This window comes from Acipenser ruthenus, chromosome 3, assembly GCF_902713425.1.
Source record: "Acipenser ruthenus chromosome 3, fAciRut3.2 maternal haplotype, whole genome shotgun sequence".
Classification (NCBI taxonomy): Eukaryota; Metazoa; Chordata; class Actinopteri; order Acipenseriformes; family Acipenseridae; genus Acipenser; species Acipenser ruthenus.
In genome coordinates, this window is record NC_081191.1 from 95843921 (window position 1) to 95864616 (window position 20696).

Below are 20696 nucleotides of genomic sequence, written 5' to 3' on the forward strand. Positions count from 1 at the left end.
TAGTAAATATTTCCTTTTTATCATGAACTTAAAGAACACCTACTGTACAGTAGAGTAAACTACTTTGTTTTAGGCCTATATTATTATTTGTATTTAAGGATGATTGTTACACTGATGTTTAGACAAATGTTCTAGGGTTTAAAAAATGCACAGTACTGTACGTAAATGGATTGCATTTAGTTTGAACCACAATTTGTATTATACCCATGTAATACAATAATTATTACCAGTTGTGTATGTCTTGATACACAACTGTAAGAGTTGTAAGAGTTGATAAAAACCCAAGGGGTAAACAAAACCGATGCTCGTATTTAAGTCAGTAACTAGGCAATGGCTTTGTGCAGCGCGTAAATGCATGATCCTGGCTGCTGTGCCACGAGCACCTGGGATGACACTTTCAGCCCTGGAGAAACTTTAGCCACCTTCAAAGAAACCCATTTAAACACTTCCGGTGGCTGAGGATTGCTGAATGCTGTTTAGTTTTGACATTATTTAAGCAACAGAGCCCTGATTAGGACATTACCACCTGTGACTGGATCGCATCGGGAAACAATCCAGTACAGACCAAGATAATGCCCGATAATTGGGTTTATTGCAATTAAAAAACTGGTCAAGTAAACATAGGCTTCATTGTTACTTTAATATTTTTAATCTCCAGGTTTACAGGTTTCACTTTTCTTGTTACTGTTTTACTAAAGCTAGATGTTTGATTGGAAAGTCCTGTGGTCAACTACTGGGTGGCAGTGCTCTGCAATGCAGCTTCCTGACAGGCGGATGAAAGTTAAAGATGAATGTTTAGTGCATGCTGCTTTATCGGGGATTTGTTTCTTTGAAAGCTATCTGAAATCAGAAAGAAATGGGTCTTTAATTTGAGCATCACACGTGACATCAAGAACAAAATACACTGTCTGCCTTACTGATATTTAATACTGTAATATGGTTTAAATTCAAATAGTGTAACATTTTGCAGTTCATCATACAGTAAAATGTAAAAAGGAGGTATCCTATGGAGCAGTTTATATATATATATATTAGGGCTGCAACGAGGGGTACATTTTGACCTTCGAAGGTTCGGAACACATAACCGAAGGAAGGTTCGAACCTTCGATGGTACTCATTTGCATAATTTACTGGTGACGTCACCATAGTTACTTGTTTATATTTGATTGCAAATCCTATTATTTTACAGGTAATCCATGTAAATGGAATAAAACATTCACATGTAGTTTAAAAATACGTTATATAGAACAGTAATCATGTTTTTCTAATTTAAACAAAAATACTAATAATAATATGAACGTACGCTTGTCGAGTGACTCCAGAGATTGGTTATACCTCCATGATACGAGTCGCTTGCACAGAACGGTTTTGAGACATTTCTTTCAATACAGCTTACGCTATGCAATGCTTTGCTGTTGAGATGGCGAATGCAGAAATTAAAGGTTTGCTTCTGGAACACGAGTTGGAGGGGGAGGGGCGGACGGTGCTCAGTTTTCGAAATTAAAATAGTGTTAGCGTATATTTTGTATATTTCAAACATATTCTACCATAGCACTTCTCTTACACTGTCTTGTACACTAGGCATTCAGTACATATTTTTCTGAAGCAATGCAGCCACTGCTTTGGATATTATGCCCTGCTCCATACACGGCAGCAGCACCATGTAGTTGCTATACGTATAAAGATTTGGTAGCGGATTTTAATGACAACTTTTGTTTACGTAATTTGCATTATACAAATCAAAGGATCGAATTTTGCATGCGAGTGACATTTAATTTTTGTTTTTTCCAAACTGGAGGCAATCTGGATGTCTTTCTCCTCTCCTAAACACTAGTCCTACTGTACCAGATTTAAAGCTTTTATTGTACTTTACATTTTTAAAAAGTCACAGTAGAAATTGATGCTGACAGACATCATGGAATGACCCATTAAGGAATGTCACTTTGGCCATTCAAGGTAAAATGTGAGTGAAATGCATTGAATTATGAGACTGATGAAGACAGCCCTGCAACAAGGGAGCACTGTTTCATGGCAGAATGAAAAAAATGGAAAGAAATAGAAGTGTGAAATGGAAACAGTCTGCCTGAGATAATACTGGCCATCCCCCATGCCCTAGCATACTGTCCTTAGGCTTCCATGCAATGACAAAAAGCACAGCACCACCCGGCTCAGTTCGTGTCCTTGTCTCACGTTAAAGGGATCCTCTCAATGTGGATGGGGCCTGTGCAGTAAAGATCTTTTCACAGCACGCATAGCTGCAGCAACATTACAGCGACTGAAAACGATATACTTCCAGTCAGTCGATTGCAAAACTCCAAAGCAAGCACTCCTGTCATCCCTCCTGACAAATTGCTCAGAGGGAAATGAGTTTTCACTTTAGCAGCCACTGGGATATCCCATAGAAGCACTAAAGCCTGATTTGAAAGAACAAATAACCAGGTCAATCGGTTCAGAGAGAGGTGCATTTAATCGCAGTCAGTTGAAGGCCACTTTATTAATTTTACATTGTACAGCACAGCGAGAATGCTTTTACAGTATTTGCAGCTGGTACACAGATCACGTTTTACTGTTTAATCATTTACAAAAGACTGAATCATCTCCACTGTCTCACTTGTACAGTTTTAAAGTTACAGTATGGACAAATGAAAATGAATTTCCACAGAGTTGCAGAGATTTGAAAGCGAGATATGCTATTTTTTGCGGGTCAGAGACACTTTCAACACAATTGCATCAGTTTCTGATGGTCTTTGCTTTGTAAAGAAAATGTAGGTTAAGTTTTGTTCAGAAATGTCTCCCTTTGTTTTTAAACAAGAAAACCATGACTGTATACGAGATGTGTTTTATTCATTATACTCCTTTTAGACAGGTTTCTTTAACAACACAGTCTATATTTCAATTTACTTCAGTTTCAATGTACAGTAATCTGTCGCGGTGGGACCAGAGTAAGGGCGGATAGGTAAAAAGGCGGATACATGAATCTGGTTTTAAATACCATTATACACAGCTGTAACAATTACTACATTCACACAATTATTATTTTGAGATTCAGCTTTTATTAGGGATAATAATAAGTGACCTTTTATTTAGAAGACACCTTTATCCAAGGCAACTTACAGAGTCTAGGGTGTGTGAACTATGCATCAGCTGCAGAGTCACTTACAATTACGTCTCACCCGAAAGACAGAGCACAAGGAGGTTAAGTGACTTGCTCAAGGACACACAATGAGTCAGTGGCTGAGGCGGGATATGAAATGGGGACCTCCTGGTTACAAGCCCTTTTCTTTAACCACTGGACCACACAGCTCCCCTAAGTCCCTTGTTTAGAAAGATACAGGGTATTAATGCTTGTGTCAGAGTAGCCGTCTGACTTTGGTAGGATCTACAATCTCTGAACTAATCTTCTCTGTTCAATAATAAAAGTTGCGATTAGTTGCGGTTAGGACGGATACGCGATGGATTACTGTATTTTATTTATATAGCACCTTTCATACCACAGTACCTCAAAGCGCTTTGCATGTGGGTTAAAACAGAAAGAAGTATGCAGTATTAAGCTGTAGTAAAAATGATAAGATAAATAACAATTACAAAAAACTATTTAAGAAAACAGGAAATGGGCTCCCGAGTGGCGCATCCAGTAATATCTGCTTGGCCATACATAGTACAGTACATACTGTAGTCAAAATAGCATTCATTTAAATGCAAATGATAGAAAAGAATTTCCTTTGCAGCGAGTTGTCCCACTTGGCCGGCCTTTTGACAAACCAGAAGCCTCCTGCTTTCCCATACAGGTTCTTGTACAAAGGGAGTTCCTGTTGACATTTCAGTTGCTCAAACCACTTTAGCCTCATATTTACCTGGTGAAGGTGAAAAGACTAGCATAAACCAGCTAAAAACACAGGTCAAACTGAACTTACCAAGGCAGGAACTACAGTACAACAAACTGAAGTTCTAATTAAAACAGCAGCAACTCCCTGGCTTTCTTAATCTGCAATGTGTACACTCTCTGGAAGAGAGGACAGTCTGACTCAACCAAAATGCAGGTTTGCTGGCAGCCGTGTGCTGTTATTAATCATTAGAAGAGCATTTCCACTTTTCTATTTTATTGAATCTCCCTGCTTGTTCAATCATTGACTGTTGCGTTTAACCCTAAAAATGTCACCTACAGTACAAAGCATTATTAATCAGATTAAACATTACAGATGAGAAGTGACCTCCTTCTTTACTCAAATAGCATTTTCACACCCTGTAGTGTTCAGAGGATGGTCAACAGAGCACCTGCACAGCATGGGAAACAAACTAATTTCTTGTATCACATCTCAGGTTGTGCATATTGTTATATGAGGTTACTGTAATAGGATAAGCACATTGCTGTTAAAGTACTGGTAAGTGCAAATCTATCCTGCAGTGTGAATCAAAGCTCAAGGCAATTCTGATGTAATAATGCAAAGCGAGCTCAGCAAAGAGTTTCTAAACCCCACCAGCATTCGGAATGGGGCCGTTTAATGCCAAGTGATGTGGTCCATTTTCACCAAACAAGGCTATAACTCCATACTGTTGAATTGCTACATGTAGCTGTATCCCTTTCAAGGTCCAGGTTTTGAAAACAAAGGGCCGAATATAGCAAGTGAAAGTGCAAGAGCAAGGACAACATTTCAAAAACAAATAACACAGTTTAACAGTATAAAACCACAAAGAATTGCTCAGAACAATAGACTTATGAACTGTGTTAAAACGGTTTTAATATGTTGTTGCCGAATAGGTAGCCGGATTTTGTTCTTCAATGTTTTTAGCTCTAAATGGTCAACTTGCTGAAATAAAAAATGTTTGTGACGGCACAAAACACAGTACTTATGTTACCAAGTTAGTGACGATGCCAAAGTGTTGGGTGTGCTGCCTTCCGAGTAAGAGTGGTGTTGAGACCAAGCAAAAGCGTATATAATGAACTAAACCGCAATGCGCTGCTGTTGTTAATCTTTCTAAATCCAAACCATGCTGTCATAATGAAATACACAACATGCCTTGTGCAGCCTTTCCACACAGGTGGACATAAAACATTCTACAATTTAGCATGTCATGTTTTTCAAGGAAGCATTTCAATATTGAGGAACATTTGCTGTATAATACAGTAACTCAAGAGAAAATAAATTTTGAATGTGGCAATGCTCTTTTTTTTAGCTTTAAGAAATATTATGTTTGATTTCGTGAAATATCTTGAAATGTCTATATTTAGACAGTGAAATGCCGTGAAATACGTTTTACTGTGTGCCTTGCAATTACTTGGAAACAGGGCGATACAGCTTTTAAATATTTTTATTTCAGGCACGCCATTTGCCATAAAAGTGTGAGCAACATATCCATGTTTCCATGAATCTGTCCAAGCCTGTCTCTGCTGTAAAGGGAAGCTTGGAATTTAATTGCTTGAATTAACAAGTTACTTGAATACACACTATCTGGACCATTATACTGTCAGCTAAAACAACTGTGGAATCTGTAGGGAGTGAGTTACAGGAATGACTCATTAGAAAAACAAAAGCATTGTCTTTATCTCAAACTACAGCCAAATCACTCCATTAGAAAATGGTAAGTATACTTCCAAGTCTTTCAAAACCATTTCTCTCTGCAGTAAATAGAAATAATGTACTATAGTACAAGGGTGGAAATAAGACTCCTACTGCATAGCAGTTCCACTCATTCCAGGTTTTACTATGAGCTTCATTAGCCACAGTGTATAGGTAACAAGCTCTTGTGTCTTAGTAAACTCATAGGAAAACCAGGAATGGGTCAAACTGCAATGCAGCAGGAGTCTTATTTCCATCCATGTAGTTCTTTGAATCTATGATAGAGTAAAAAGATAAAAAGTATGCTTTGGATCTTAGCACACAGGTTCACAGCCTGGGATTCGTTTTGGATCCAGAGCTTACTTTAACCATGATGTTAACAGTATTATTAGAATGTCATTCCTTCACATTGGAAATACAGCTGAACTCCGATCAGGCTTGACCACGGCTGAGGTGGAGAGGCTGGTTCAGGCCTTTGTTATGACCTGGATGGATTAGCGCAACGCTGCCTTCACTGGCTGTCTAATGGGGTTATGGGTAGGTTGCAGCTTGTTCAGAACACCACAGCTCAGATTTGAACTGAAACCAGGTCTGGACAGCCTACAATTCTGTTTTGAAATGTCATCATTGTCATTCAGTGAACAGTTTAATGAATAACCTACAAGGCCTTATATTTAAGATTGCATTAGTCACGACCTTTATGCTGGATGTGCATAACAAAATAGCTATGTTGAGCAAACATTTCCAAAAGGAGCCTGTGGCGGAGTGTCCCGCCCTTTTATTTATTATTGTTTTAAATACGTCGGGAGGATGTGTGACTGTCAGCTACTGATTGTTTAACTAGCTGACACGCAGACTTGGTATACCCGTGCAGAATGTGACCGAGGGATAATATAATAATTGATAGTTAGTTAGTCCCTCGGTCACAAATTATAAAAGATATGCCGTTTGGCGGCACTCGGTGGAGAACGAGAGTAGAGACAGGAGGTAAAGAGAATATAACAATTGCTAAGCGTGCTGGTTTTTTAAAATCTTTTGTTTGTTTTATTATTTAAGAAACACGCTGAGTGCCGTTGCGCTTCAGTTTTGCCCCGCCATTCCTTGTGTTGAATCTGTGTTTCTGGTCTGACGTCACCCCTGCAAAGCCATCCTGTTCAGAGAGCCCTTGGGCTTTGGTGAGATTATGCCAGTGGTGGAGGCATGTGTGTCAGAGCTAGATGCCTTAAAGGAAGTAGATGGCCATTACATGTCAGAATTTAGAAATGGAGTGTCTATAAGTGAAACTCATGACAAGGTGGCCAAATTTAAAAATTCTCAAAATTGAGCTACTGAACTACAGTGACAAAGCAGAGAGAGAATTTCAGTCTCTGAAAGTGCAGTACATTGATTCTCTGAAAGAATGCATCCTTCAGCAAGTAAGCTGACCCTTCTGTAGTAACTGCTTAAGAATTTGGCACTCTGCTTGGACAGATTTGGAGTGCAAAGGGACACATATACAGAACAGTGTGATCCTCTTCTAAATGGTAAAACCCTGAAGGTACAGTGGGCAATGGTAAATGGTATGTTGAGTGGAAGCTACAAGAACATGACAAGTCTCAATTTTTGTAAAAGAATAATAAGCTTGCACTCAAACATTGTTCCAAATTTTTCACTCCTCTGTGAAATTGCTCTGTGTATGTGTCTCACAAGTGTGGAGTTTGAAAGAGGGTTTAGTACCCAGAATCAAATCTCTGTCAGATTGTATTTTCAAACTTCATTGTTGTAAATAAAACAAAGGCTGGTGGCAGTCTAAACATTTAGTTCGAGACTAACATAACTTGGTTTTATTATTTTTTGTTAATTCGTTATTTGACCAAACTGAGTGTTTATTATATTTACTCTCAGTAGTCCTTAACTTCTGATTTTCTAAGAATACAAGTTTGGGTTATTTAGACTGTAAAAGAAAAAGCATGCACCTTTATACTAATAGGCCAATAAATAGTTAAAAAAATATTTTTTTGTTTGTTTATTATGACTACATCTGGCAACTGGCTTGGTCTACTGTCATGACTTATTTAAGGTGGTACGGCTGGATTAAAATTTTAGAGTTTTGGTTTATCTTTAAATTAACAATTCCTGCTTTGAAACTTCATGTTGTGTTGATTTATGATGAATTTATTACATTTGTATTCAAACATAAACTAAACATAAACCAAAACTATAAAAATTGTAATCCAGCCGTACCACTTTAAATAAGTCATGACAGTAGACCAATAAGTCACAATATTTTCATCAGCATCATACTTACGAACTATAACTGCAAAATGTTTCCTGAGAAGAAAGTGAGGTGGGGAAGCATGCTAACACTGCCCATCGCACTTTCACATATTAGCCTAGAAGAGTCCCTTCAGAAGCAATTTGCTGGAATAGTTAGTACTGGCAAGTCTGGTGAATAATAACCTAAGTAGGAACACATGAAACTGTTAGAGAACATACCTATTGCAGCAGGATTTTAAACAGCTAAATGTAAATGGATTAAAAGTATCCTTTTAATTCAAGTTACTTTAGAAGAGCAATGTTTTGAACTACCTACAGTACACTAGTATAAATAACCTCTGCAACTGCCAGCAGGACAGCAAGAAATGCTTCTTTAAACAAGAGCTTCAGGCCGGTTACATGCCTGGCTTTGAGAAGAATGTGTCACACTCCAAACGGACACAGCACTGCCACTGGAGTTCAGATCTGTGTCACAGAACAGCAGGGCCACTATGGAAAACTACATATCGAATTTCAAAGATTAAAAAGTGTATCTGTCTCTTTATAAATCAGAGCGAATATGACTGACTCATTGAGCAAATTACATTTCTGTGGAAAATCAGATTTAAAAAAACTAAAATCATTTTTAAACAGACTTGGCTATTATAAAGAAATATCAGCAGCTCAGTATTCGTTTTCGTAATCTTATTTTCCACCCTGTTCCCAGAACACACTACACCTGGAAGCACAGATCAAAATAACATATTCTCTGGCTCCACAATGACAGTCAGTGGGCTCTTAAAGAGCCATTAAATCATAAACACAAATAGAACAAAATACAAACTGGCTGTAAGCTTAAATCAGTTGAGTTTACTGAAACTAAAATTCTAACAAAGTGGAAGTCAAGAAAAAAAAGAATGCTTTATGTTCTGTTGCATTTTGACTTTGCCTTCGAAGACATTTGTCCTTGTCTTCTTTTCAAGCCCACAGAGACACCAGTACTCATTGATACTCACTGGGGGCTATTTCTGGACAGCACAGTCTGAGCTCTAGATAGGCCCGAGAATTACAATAGCCCCATTGGAGAGAACCAGCCAATAGTATAACCAAGTCTAGTCTTTTTTTGCATTTTAATCAAATTAAAAACATGTGGTTGAGTATACTGGCAGGGAAGCTGAAACCACAGAATGCTATAGTGCGTGCAAGTTTTTAGTCTGTAGTACCAACTGCTAGGGGCCACTAGCCTTTTTATGGAGAGTGGAAATCAAAAAGGCCAGTTCTTTAATGTTTCATTTGCACCAGGAGCTGGGCCAGAGCAGGCGGAACCCAAAAGCCCTCCATCTCTATCAATCCTGTTAACATCACCAGTCACTGTAATTTAAGGAGAAAAAACTCCTAGAAGGAGCATGACTAGAAATAATGGTGACCATCCCATACAAAAAGCTTGAGTCCTAAAGACTTGTAATTCCTTACCAACTGGCCATTAAACCTTTGAAACAAATCTAAAGAAAGGCTCTTATTTTACAAGCTTTTATTAAAAAAGCAGTTAGCATTTGGATGGTCAGTTTCCGAAGGTACAAAGCCCTCCTCTGCCATACCTCAAAAACCAACAAATAATTAGCTTAATTAACAAACAGTAAACAGACTTCTTACCTTTCTTTAACTCTAGAGATTATAACAAAACTGACCAACCTTTTTGAGTTCCCAGCATCAAATTACAAAGGCTGGTCTGCCAAGGCAAGAGTAAAGTCAGGTAAATCAACCACTTCCTGTGTTGTTAAGATTTCAGAGAAAATTAAGTTTCTTTGCTGTAGTTCGCAACAGGTTTAATATAAGTCTACCAAAAAAAAACAACAACAATATTCAACTTCATAAAGATTTCTTATCTGAAATGTTACAGTAGCACTTTGAATGTACCTAGTTGGAGTAAGTACTTTTGAAAAACAAGCACAAAACCTCTTGAAATAGATCTCCTCCAAGTGGCTGATGAGGCTATACTATACTGACATCAGCTCTATAGCTGAATGGTAACAGTCTCCATTCAACTCAAAGGGCGGAGATGCCTTGCTATAATTTCACGATTGCTTTGCATTATAGCTACAGCATGTAATGCTGGCTTGCGAGACACGTCATTATCTCCAACGTCTCTCTGGATCCTGACGGACGGGGAGTGGTCGCAGTGATTAGCCCCACATTGAAACTCCCTGAGCCCAGGTCAGTGGATGCACACTTGTGTTGAGCTTGAGGACAAGCCTTGACTAAGTCGGGGAGAATGTAATGAATCCTCTCCTAGCGGCTGATGAGTTAATAATATACCAACATCAGCAAAAGATAAGTATTTGCCTCTCAACTAGAGAGAAAGCTTGCTCTTTAGTTGAATGGTAAATCTTGGTAAATCTTCATCTGTTCAATTTTCAATGCACCGAGATGCCAAACCATTAGCTTGTGTGTGTTCTTCAAAATCAGTGCAAACAGGAACAATTATGTCTGCTCTGACATTGGAGGTCTGTTCTGCATTCAAATTCTGGCCCCTATTTTGCCATTTTGATGCATAGCATATTGGATATTTTATTATAGCTCCAGGTAATAGAATCTGTACCACTCATACTGTACAAGGCTATTATTTAGCTACATGAAATGCTTAGTGCCTGCTGTATATTGTTAGTTATCGATCTGAGGAGAAGTGTGCACATGTTCATTCCGAACTAAACCCTCCAGCGGGAAGTTTATTTATAATTAAAAGGAAGGCTGGTGGGTTATTTTATACAAAGTAGTTGATCATCATAGCCAAATATACACTAATAGAAATGGAGTGAAGCCCTCATAATATTTCTGCTATGCAATACTGTGGCTGGGAAATGATGTCTAAAGTAGCAGTCTCTCCACAATTATTATACACTAATAGAAATGGAGTAAAGCCATCATAATGAGAGGCATATTTCTGCTATGCAATACTGTCTAAAGTAGCAGCCCCCACCCCCACAATTATGTTCAGCTTACACTATATTGCCTTGGTGTCTGAATACTAGAATTGTGTTTCAATAGCAGACTCTGTATCACAATTATCTACTATCTCCTCTCCATTCTTGGCCCCTTACTATTCTCCTTACTCCTTATACATGCTATCATTGGGCATGATTATCCATAAACACCATGTACATTTTCACTGTTATGCTGATGACACACAACTTTACATCTCTGTAAAACCTGGCTGTCTCCACCCTAATTGCATGTCTGTCAGGAGTGGAAAGCTGGATGCCCTAAATTTTTTTGCTTTTTGCAGTTTAATTCTGAAGTCTTGCTGTTAGGTTCTCAGCAGAAATTGGAGTTGGTAAATTCTATAAATTTTTTTTTAGGTAAACAAGGTTACAATTTACCTGAATATCCGTCACAGCCCGTGTTTATAAAAATTTTAAAAAAAATCTCTAATGCCAAATCAGTCTGCCTTATATTGTGCAGTTACACAGCGTTTCCTCCAGTTTCACCTGATGAAAATGCAGCCAAAACAAAGTGAACGAGACAAGCTGCTAAGAAACAAGCTATGGTAATGTAACAGTTAATCATTAAACAGTTTTAGATACTTTGATCTATTTTTTTTTTTGTTGTTGCTTTTGTGCATTTTCATCTGCAAGTGAACGGTGACGTTAGGGCCTTATCGAGCACTATATTCTGCAATTTTGAATACTGACTTTGGATACCGTTTTAAATTCTGGAAACTGTTTTTTTTTTGTTTTTTTTTTTGCTTTTGCTAAATTGCATTGCCTTTTACGTTTTACGCAGTTCTGTGCATGGGTAACATTTAGATTTCATTTTGCTGTTAGATCGTTAATGGGATATTTTACATACCACTACAATACATATCGGATTTAAAAGTATGTACTGTATTACAGTTAACGTGTCGTCTCTTTAGTTTTGGCAAGTGATATTTTCAGAATCATATCGTTCCAAATTAAAATACTACTTCTGTTAAATATAGTACAGTACCAACAAAACCAATACAGTACATCTAATGGAAGCCTACTTATTTTAAAACACAGTCCTTTCAGGTATGTATTTTTGATATTGTCCGTTTTTCAGGGAATATAAAAAAGATACAAGGGTTGGAACGAGCCAAAATGAAATAATCAGATATGCATCACACACGGTTAACCATCACTGAAGTCAAAATTGTATAGGGTCTGATGTGAGTGCTGACTGTATATATATATAGGCTTCCTACAGTGACTTTGAAGAAAGCAAGATACTTCTGTTATCATACTATTCCTATTATGCAATAAACATCCCTGAATGTAAGGGTGTGGGGTGTCGGGTGTGGTTACATGAATGAATGTTAAAGTTAGATATTTGAGAATATATTGGCATTATAAGATCGCATGGATGTTATTAAAATAATTAATAAAAAAGAAAAAAATGCAGTAATAACATTGGTTCAAACCTCTTTATAAAAATTAAAAAGTGATATAGGTTTGGGTTTTTAGTCAAAGATAAACGCTCTGCTTCTTTGGTGTCTCTGAAATGAATTCTATTGAGAAGGTCACCTGGCTATTTTTGGATCCACACAAAACAACAAATTGAGTTATTTACAGCTTTGAAGAAAGAAGCACGCCTATAAACTTCTTAAAGACACTTTATACTGGAAGAACCTACGCATATCAATATAAAGCCAGGGCACTGGTCACATGATTACTACTGCTATATTTAGTCTAAACTACAGTCGCATCATGTTTCTCAATGACAACTTTTATGGTCAGTGAATGGAGGTCACAACAGTCCTTGGAGCCCTCTGCCCTACTCTGAAACCCTAAACTGCTGAAGCACACACCCTCTCGGCGTTAGTTTAATATGCTAAATACCCAACCTCTGCCCAACTTCTGAAACCATAAACTGCAGTTTGTTTAATATGCTAAATACCCAGAACACCACAAGAAACATGCTAACCCCTTCTAGATAGGAAATCAAACCAAACAGTGAAAATAAAAAGTGTCCACATGGAATTCTGTTTTAAGAGTTTCCACTCATTTAAAACTACATCTCATCAACTGGCAGGGTTCATCTCAATTCCTGTTCTTATTATTCCAATTACATATTAAAATGCATTCCAATTCCAATTCCCTTTTAATCAATTACAACCCGTCCAGTGATCAAAATGGCAATTAGCAGTATTCTGTTAAAATTATCTTCTCACAGTGGCAACAAATGATTTAAACTGAAGTCCCTGTTTGTCAATTCAATTTGGCTTTAGGTGAAATCAGTTGCACAATCAGAACCATTATTAATGTCTCTAAAATATCAAGTCCAATTCCTTCAATTGGCATTAGAAATTGGAATTGATTTTAAAAACAGGAATTGACCCCAGCTACAGCACTCTGGAGTATTTTAACAAGTTGGGCATGTGTTTGGGCATGAGGATTGGATTGGGGAATATATCCCAAGTCTGATACATATTTGATATATTTGGAACTTTACCCTAGTCTCCAGCAAGCATCTTCCATTCACAGTACAGTAAGACTACAGCCAAAAACACACAACAATGAAAAACACACCAAAAGAAAACAGCACAAGTTGGTATGGGAATAAAATATCAGTTATATTGATGAAGATGTGGGTGTGTCATATTCAGTTTCAGTTATATCGTTTTTAAAACTCTGACATGTAAAGCACCACTGTGGCCTCAAAACAGCTGTCAACCCTGTCTCCTCTAAGCTCAGCTGCTACCCCAGAGGTCAACAGCAAGCAACATTGGAAGGGAATAAAACAGTTACTTCAACAAATGTATTTGGTCAAAGATCCATTCAAATATTACCAATTTACAAAATGAAGAAAAACCATGCAGCTCTCCCCTGAATGTGTTTATTTTATTATTTTAATTGTTCTATTTTACTACAAAATTCTTTGAGAATGGAGGGATGGAAATAAGACTAATTGCATAGCAGTAGTGTTACCTATAAACACTGTGGCCAATCAGACTTGTAGTAAAACCTGGAATGGATGAAACTGCTATGCAATAGGAGTCATATTTCCATTCCTGGAATGAAAGTGAAGCTGCGAACACTGGTGACGGCTTAAAATACAATGTGGGGCTTATTGCCAAAGAATGCACACTAGCAGATACAGTTAGACATCAGAAATGGGAAGCCTCCTTAGGATCAGCATCCAAAATAAACATTTGCTTAAAGGGGACACAGGGCGAGGCACATGTGCAAACATTTCATCAGAAGTAACACACAAAACCTCTTAAAGTCTTAAAGCTGCAGAGCAGTGGTCCATACTCCCCTTCTCCCGTAGTTCATTATTAAAGCGGCTTCAGCTTTTGAAACATCTAACAACTAACTTGAACAGCGTTTTCATAAAAAGGGAAAGGAAGCATGCCTCATACATTCTTGAAACACATACTGTATCAATCTGTATTCCAAATAGTTTTCAATGTGCCCGATTTGTGTATAAGAATGGTTTATTACTGGAAAGGAGAGAGATCACAGAATGGAAACATCTAACACTAGATGTATTACAGCTGGAGAGGCTCTACCAGAGACAAAGGAACATTAAATTACCTTCTTACAATGTGGGGCGCATTTATAAAGAAACTACAAACAGAGACACGCCCTGCTTGCTAAAGTGTCTAATCGCATCCTCACTAAAATTCAATTTGTCCAAAACTCTGCAGCCAGAATTTTGTCTCGGTCCCGCTCAAGAGATCACATTACTCCTGTCTTGGAGGCCTTGCACTGGCTGCCTATCAGATTCAGAATTGATTTTAAAATTTTAATGCTGACATATAAGGCTCTTCATGGGCTAGCTCTGACTTATCTGTCAGATCTTTGATCTTTTTACACTCCTACTCGCAACCTCCGCTCTGCTGATCTCAGACTGCTGTGTGCCCAGTCTGTTTATGATTGTTTTATTTCCTTGTGTTTTTTTTATGTATAATCTTGTTATTTTTGGCTGTACTATTAATTGAGAAGCGCTCTGAAATTATTGCTTTTAAGGGCGCTATACAAAATAAAGTTTATTATTATTATTATTATTATTATGGAGTAAGTCGCTTACTACCGTGACTAAAAGAAAATGCGGTAACGTTTGTTACCATACTAGTCCTATAATGATGTCCTAATTATTGCTCAAAGTACAGGTATGGGGTGTGGATTTAGATGTATACATGCATGATGTTAGACTTATATTTGAGAATAGGTTTGTATTATAAGATTGCGTGTATATTTTGTACGTAAAGCTACTTTGTTGTATTATGCAGGAGTTTTTAAAATGTAGCGTTGGAACGGGGCTCATTCCATTCATGTGTAGTGTTTGTACTGACATTTCAAAGAACTTGGGAGCAATGGGGGTCAGGACTCTAGAGGGTAGTATGTGGCAGCTGCATTGCATAGCGGGTTCCTTAAAAAACAATCTAAATTCATATTGCTTGATCCATTATTGATCAGGTAGTAAACAATTAAGTAAATCAATAACCCAAAGTACTGCTGACCACCAGCCAAACAACAACTCCTCCAGTTGTTCCAGTTCAGCATAATATCACACAGCTATTGCATACAGTTTCACCCATCCCAGGTTTTAATACCAGCCTGCTTAGTCACAGTGTATAAGTAATAAGCTTGGGTGTGTCTTATTTCCATCCTTGTAATTACATGTGCGTAACAGTGAATACTGTCAAATACAGGTTACTATTTTCCAGGTTTCTTATGACGTAGTACTTCAGTAAACTGATAGTTTGAGTGAGAAGCTGCTTCTCCATGTTGTCTCTGTGGCATCGCTAATTTATTATAACATGCAGCCCACAGTCAAATATATTTCACAAGATAAAGCAAACCCGTGTTTTGCAAGCTACAATGCCTGTGAAGTTAGTCAGAGACCCAAAGCCCTTTAACTTACCCACGGCGGTAGATCCGTAGAGTGGATACTCTGACGAACGCTGTTTTCTTCATGATCCAAGAATGCCAACGCTCTGTACAGACGGGAGTTTTTATTTCCACGATTTCTCCTCCACCAGAAAAATACCACCAGCCCGATCAAAACCCAGCTGAAGCTCAAACCAAAATACCCCAAGACGTAGACCGGGAAAATGATCACAAAAAATTTGACAAATTGAAGCAACACCCCGGTGATATCAAGGCCCCCCGACTTTGGCTCCTCTTCTAGCAGGTCCTTAACATCGGCTGTTGAGTTCTTCTTAGAGCTACTGCCAGCAGGTCTGTTTGTCGTGCTGTTCTCATTGTTCCCTGACAGCGACGACTCTCTTCTGTACGATTCCGTTCCTGTACTTGTTGCTTGTGAACTCATCTCCTAAAAAGTTTAAAACCAGATGTTACCGAGGAGTAAATAAGCGACTTACTATCCTTAGTTTGTGTTCTCCGCCATCCCCATATTTTGGGTTGTTTTAAAAAAAATAAAAACAAACCAGCTAGAACGTTTCCATAATTGCCAGTCTGGTACTAGCCTTTCTAGCTGAGGTTGCAACGGCGTTTCAGATCCAATGACACTTTGTGTACACCGCTTGCGTTTTTCCTTGTCTCCTGCAAATGGGAGTTCACTGCTGCACGTTGCTTTGATTTTCTTGTCTATTTATTTCTTCAGCGTCAACAGCATTTTGTTACGTTTGCTGATTGTCTTGTGTGACATCAATGATCCACTAGGTCTTAGTTGTTGCAGCGTCTTTAATACTACATGGCAACAAAAAAAGTGTCAAGCTGCCACTGCACTCACTGAATACAGACCTCCCCCATCACACCCTGATTGAACATCCTTTACCCCCCACCCCCTCTGCCACACAGGAAACTGTCACTGACGAACTGGGTCAATATGAGACCAATCATGATAAAGGCGCCATCTGGTGGTTTACTGTATCTTTTTTTTTTTTTTTTTTTTTTAATTTTCTTTACATTTTATATTAAAGGATTCGATACAGTACGGTATAGTGCAATATACAATGTAAAAACACCATATTGCAATTACATTATGTTTACATTATATATATATATATATATATATATATATATATATATATATATATATATATATATATAGTACTGTGCAAAACTTTTAGGCAGGTGTGAAAAAATGCTGTAAAGTAAGAATGCTTTCAAAAATAGACATGTTAATAGTTTATATTTATCAATTAACAAAATGCAAAGTGAGTGAACAGAAGAAAAATCTACATCAAATCAATATTTGGTGTGACCACCCTTTGCCTTCAAAACAGCATCAATTCTTCTAGGTACACTTGCACACAGTTTTTGAAGGAACTCGGCAGGTAGGTTGGCCCAGACATCTTGGAGAACTAACCACAGTTCTTCTGTGGATTTAGGCAGCCTCAGTTGCTTCTCTCTCTTCATGTAATCCCAGACAGACTCGATGATGTTGAGATCAGGGATCTGTGGGGGCCATACCATCACTTCCAGGACTCCTTGTTCTTCTTTACGCTGAAGATAGTTCTTAATGACTTTCGCTGTATGTTTGGGGGTTGTTGTCATGCTGCAGAATAAATTTGGGGCCAATCAGATGCCTCCCTGATGGTATTGCATGATGGATAAGTATCTGCCTGTACTTCTCAGCATTGAAGAGACCATTAATTCTGACCAAGTCCCCAACTCCATTTGCAGAAATGCAGCCCCAAACTTGCAAGGAACCTCCACCATGCTTCACTGTTGCCTGTAGACACTCATTTGTGTACCGCTCTCCAGCCCTTCGGCGAACAAACTGCCTTCTGCTACAGCCAAATATTTCAAATTTTGACTCATCAGTCCAGAGCACCTGCTGCCATTTTTCTGCACCCCAGTTCCTGTGTTTTCATGCATAGTTGAGTCACTTGGCCTTGTTTCCACGTCGGAGGTATAGCTTTTTGGCCGCAAGTCTTCCGTGAAGGCAACTTCTGACCAGACTTCTCCGGACAGTAGATGGGTGTACCAGGGTCCCACTGTTTTCTGCCAATTCTGAGCTGATGGCACAGCTGGACATCTTCCGATTGCGAAGGGAACTAAGCATGATGTGTCTTTCATCTGCTGCAGTAAGTTTCCTTGGCCGACCACTGCATCTACGGTCCTCAACGTTGCCCGTTTCTTTGTGCTTCTTCAAAAGAGCTTGGACAACACATCTGGAAACCCCTGTCTGCCTTGGAATTTCTGCCTGGGAGAGACCTTGCTGATGCAGTATAACTACCTTGTGTCTTGTTGCTGTGCTCAGTCTTGCCATGGTGTATGACTTTTGACAGTAAACTGTCTTCAGCAACCTCACCTTGTTAGCTGAGTTTGGCTGTTCCTCACCCAGTTTTATTCCTCCTACACAGCTGTTTCTGTTTCAGTTAATGATTGTGTTTCAACCTACATATTGAATTGATGATCATTAGCACTTGTTTGGTATAATTGTTTAATCATACACCTGACTATATGCCTACAAAATCCCTGACTTTGTGCAAGTGTACCTAGAAGAATTGATGCTGTTTTGAAGGCAAAGGGTGGTCACACCAAATATGGATTTGATTTAGATTTTTCTTCTCTTAATATATATATATATATATATATATATATATATATATATATATATATATATATATATATATATATATATATATATATATATATAGGTGCGACCCCACCTCCCTCCAGAGCTACCGTCCTGTCTCCCTCCTACCCTTCCTCTCCAAAAGCCTCGAGCGGGCTGTACACCGCCCGCTCTCTGCTTTCCTGTCCAACCACTCTCTGCTGGACCCTCTCCAATCTGGCTCCCGCTCTGCTCACTCCACTGAAAACTCTGCCCGAGCTGCATCTCTCTCCTCTGTCCTAATTCTCCTCGACCTCTCTGCTGCCTTTGACACTGTCAATCACTCTATTCTACTATCCTCTCTCGCTGACCTGGGAATCTCTGGCACTGCTCTGGCCTGGTTCTCCTCCTACCTCTCCAACTGCCCTTACCAGGTAACCTGGCGTGGAGCAATCTCCACACCTCGCCCTCTCTCAACAGGAGTCTCCCAAGGGTCAGTCTTGGGTCCTCTCCTGTTGTCTCTCTACACCCGCTCCCTGGGCCCCCTCATCGCATCCTATGGTTTCTCATACTACTTATATGCTGATGATGCTCAGATTTTCCTCTCCTTCCCCACCTCTGACTCCACCATCCCCTCCCGTATCTCTATCTGTCTGTCTGCTATCTCCTCCTGGATGCACTCGTATCACCTCAAACTCAACCTCTCTAAATCTGACCTCCTTTTCCGCTCCTCCTACACTAGAAGACTGGCTCTACCTCCTTTACACTCCCCTGCCTCTAGAGCCCGCTCCTTCTCCACCCTCGCCCCGCAGTGGTGGAATGACCTTCCTATAGATGTCAGGACTGCCCAGTCCCTGACCACCTTCCGTCGCCTCCTCAAGACTCACCTCTTCAGACAGCACCTATAGAACTCCTCTGTTTTTCCCCCTGGACACTTATCACTCTTCCTTAAATGCACTTTACTTGCTCTTATCTGCCCCCTATTTTACTGCATTTAATCCTGTGTTATTTAATCTGTAGTATTTTGTATTTAATTATATCCTGATGCAACTATCACTGACACTGTTATCTGCTCCATTATTGAATCGTATTTTGTCATACTTGTCCTTGCTAGAACAAAAGTCATTGTATTTATCTTGCTTTTAATTGTATTATTATTTGTACTGTGATTCTTGAAATGTATTTGTTTACGACTGTAAGTCGCCCTGGATAAGGGCGTCTGCTAAGAAATAAATAATAAATAAAATAATATATATACTGTATATATATATATATATATATATATATATATATATATATATATACTACCGGTCAAAAGTTTTAGAACACCCCCATTTTTCCAGTTTTTATTGAAATTTAAGCAGTTCAAGTCCAGTGAATAACCTGAAATGGTACAAAGGTAAGCGGTAAACTGCCAGAGGTTAAAAAAAAAAAGTTTAGGTTAGCAAAAACTGAAAAATAATGTACATTTCAGTTATACAAAAAGGCCTTTTTCAGGGAACAAGTAATGGGTTAACAACTTACAGCTGTTCTGCAGCAATGGAAGTAAATTAAGCCTTGAAAGTTGATGCTAACAATTCCTACAGGTGTCCCAACTTCTGTTGATTACTTACAAACCCTCTGTCTGTATAAAAGCAGTGTTGGAACAGACTGTGTTACTACACCCTCTTAAGCATTATTTGGACAGTATTGTACTGCAGGAAGTAGTATATTGCTCTCATAATGGCGAGAAAAAGGCAATTAACAAAGGAAGACAGACAGACCATTATAACCCTTAAAAGTGTAGGGCTTTCCTTTAGAGAAATTGCAAAGAAAGCCAAGGTGTCAGTGAGTACAGTTTCCTACACCATCAAAAGGCACTTGGAAACTGGAGGAAACTCAGACAGGAAGAGGTCTGGCAGACCCAAAGCCACAACAGAATCAGAAGACAAGTTTCTGAGAGTCAACAGCTTGCGTGATAGGCGGCTCACAGGACAACAGCTTCAAGCACAGCTTAACACTGGTCGAAGTAAGCAAGTCTCAGTTTCAACTGTGAAGAGAAGACTTCGAGCTGCAGGTTTGACAGGTCGAGTGGCAGTAAGAAAGCCATTGCTAAGATGGCAAAATAAGAAAAAGAGGCCTGCCTGGGCCATGAAGCACCGCCAGTGGACTACTGAAGACTGGAAGAAGGTCTTATGGACCGATGAATCAAAATTTGAAATCTTCGGTTCATCACGCAGGGTTTTTGTACGCCATTGAGTAGGCGAAAGGATGGTTCCTCGGTGTGTGACACCAACTGTCAAACATGGAGGAGGAAGCGTGATGGATCCAGAGTCGGCGACTTGCACAGAGTGAGTGGCACCCTGAACCAAAACTGCTACCATAGCATTTTGCAGCGCCATGCAATACCCTCTGGTATACGCCGAGTTGGTCAGG

General features: G+C 38.9%; 1 protein-coding gene across 4 annotated transcripts in view; it reads right to left on the reverse strand.

The window, feature by feature from the left end:
- Positions 1-16527, reverse strand: part of LOC117394334 (extended synaptotagmin-2-like) — a 64301-nt gene extending 47774 nt beyond the window's left edge. For 3 of the 4 annotated variants that reach the window (XM_033992482.3, XM_033992481.3, XM_033992479.3), the window contains exon 1: positions 15678-16527. In XM_033992482.3, the coding sequence (XP_033848373.2) occupies positions 15678-16085 (408 nt within the window). In that variant the 5' untranslated portion in view covers positions 16086-16527. The remainder of the gene's footprint in view (positions 1-15677) is intronic. The other variant, XM_033992483.3, reaches the window with a different exon arrangement.
- Positions 16528-20696: the final 4169 nt, after the last annotated feature.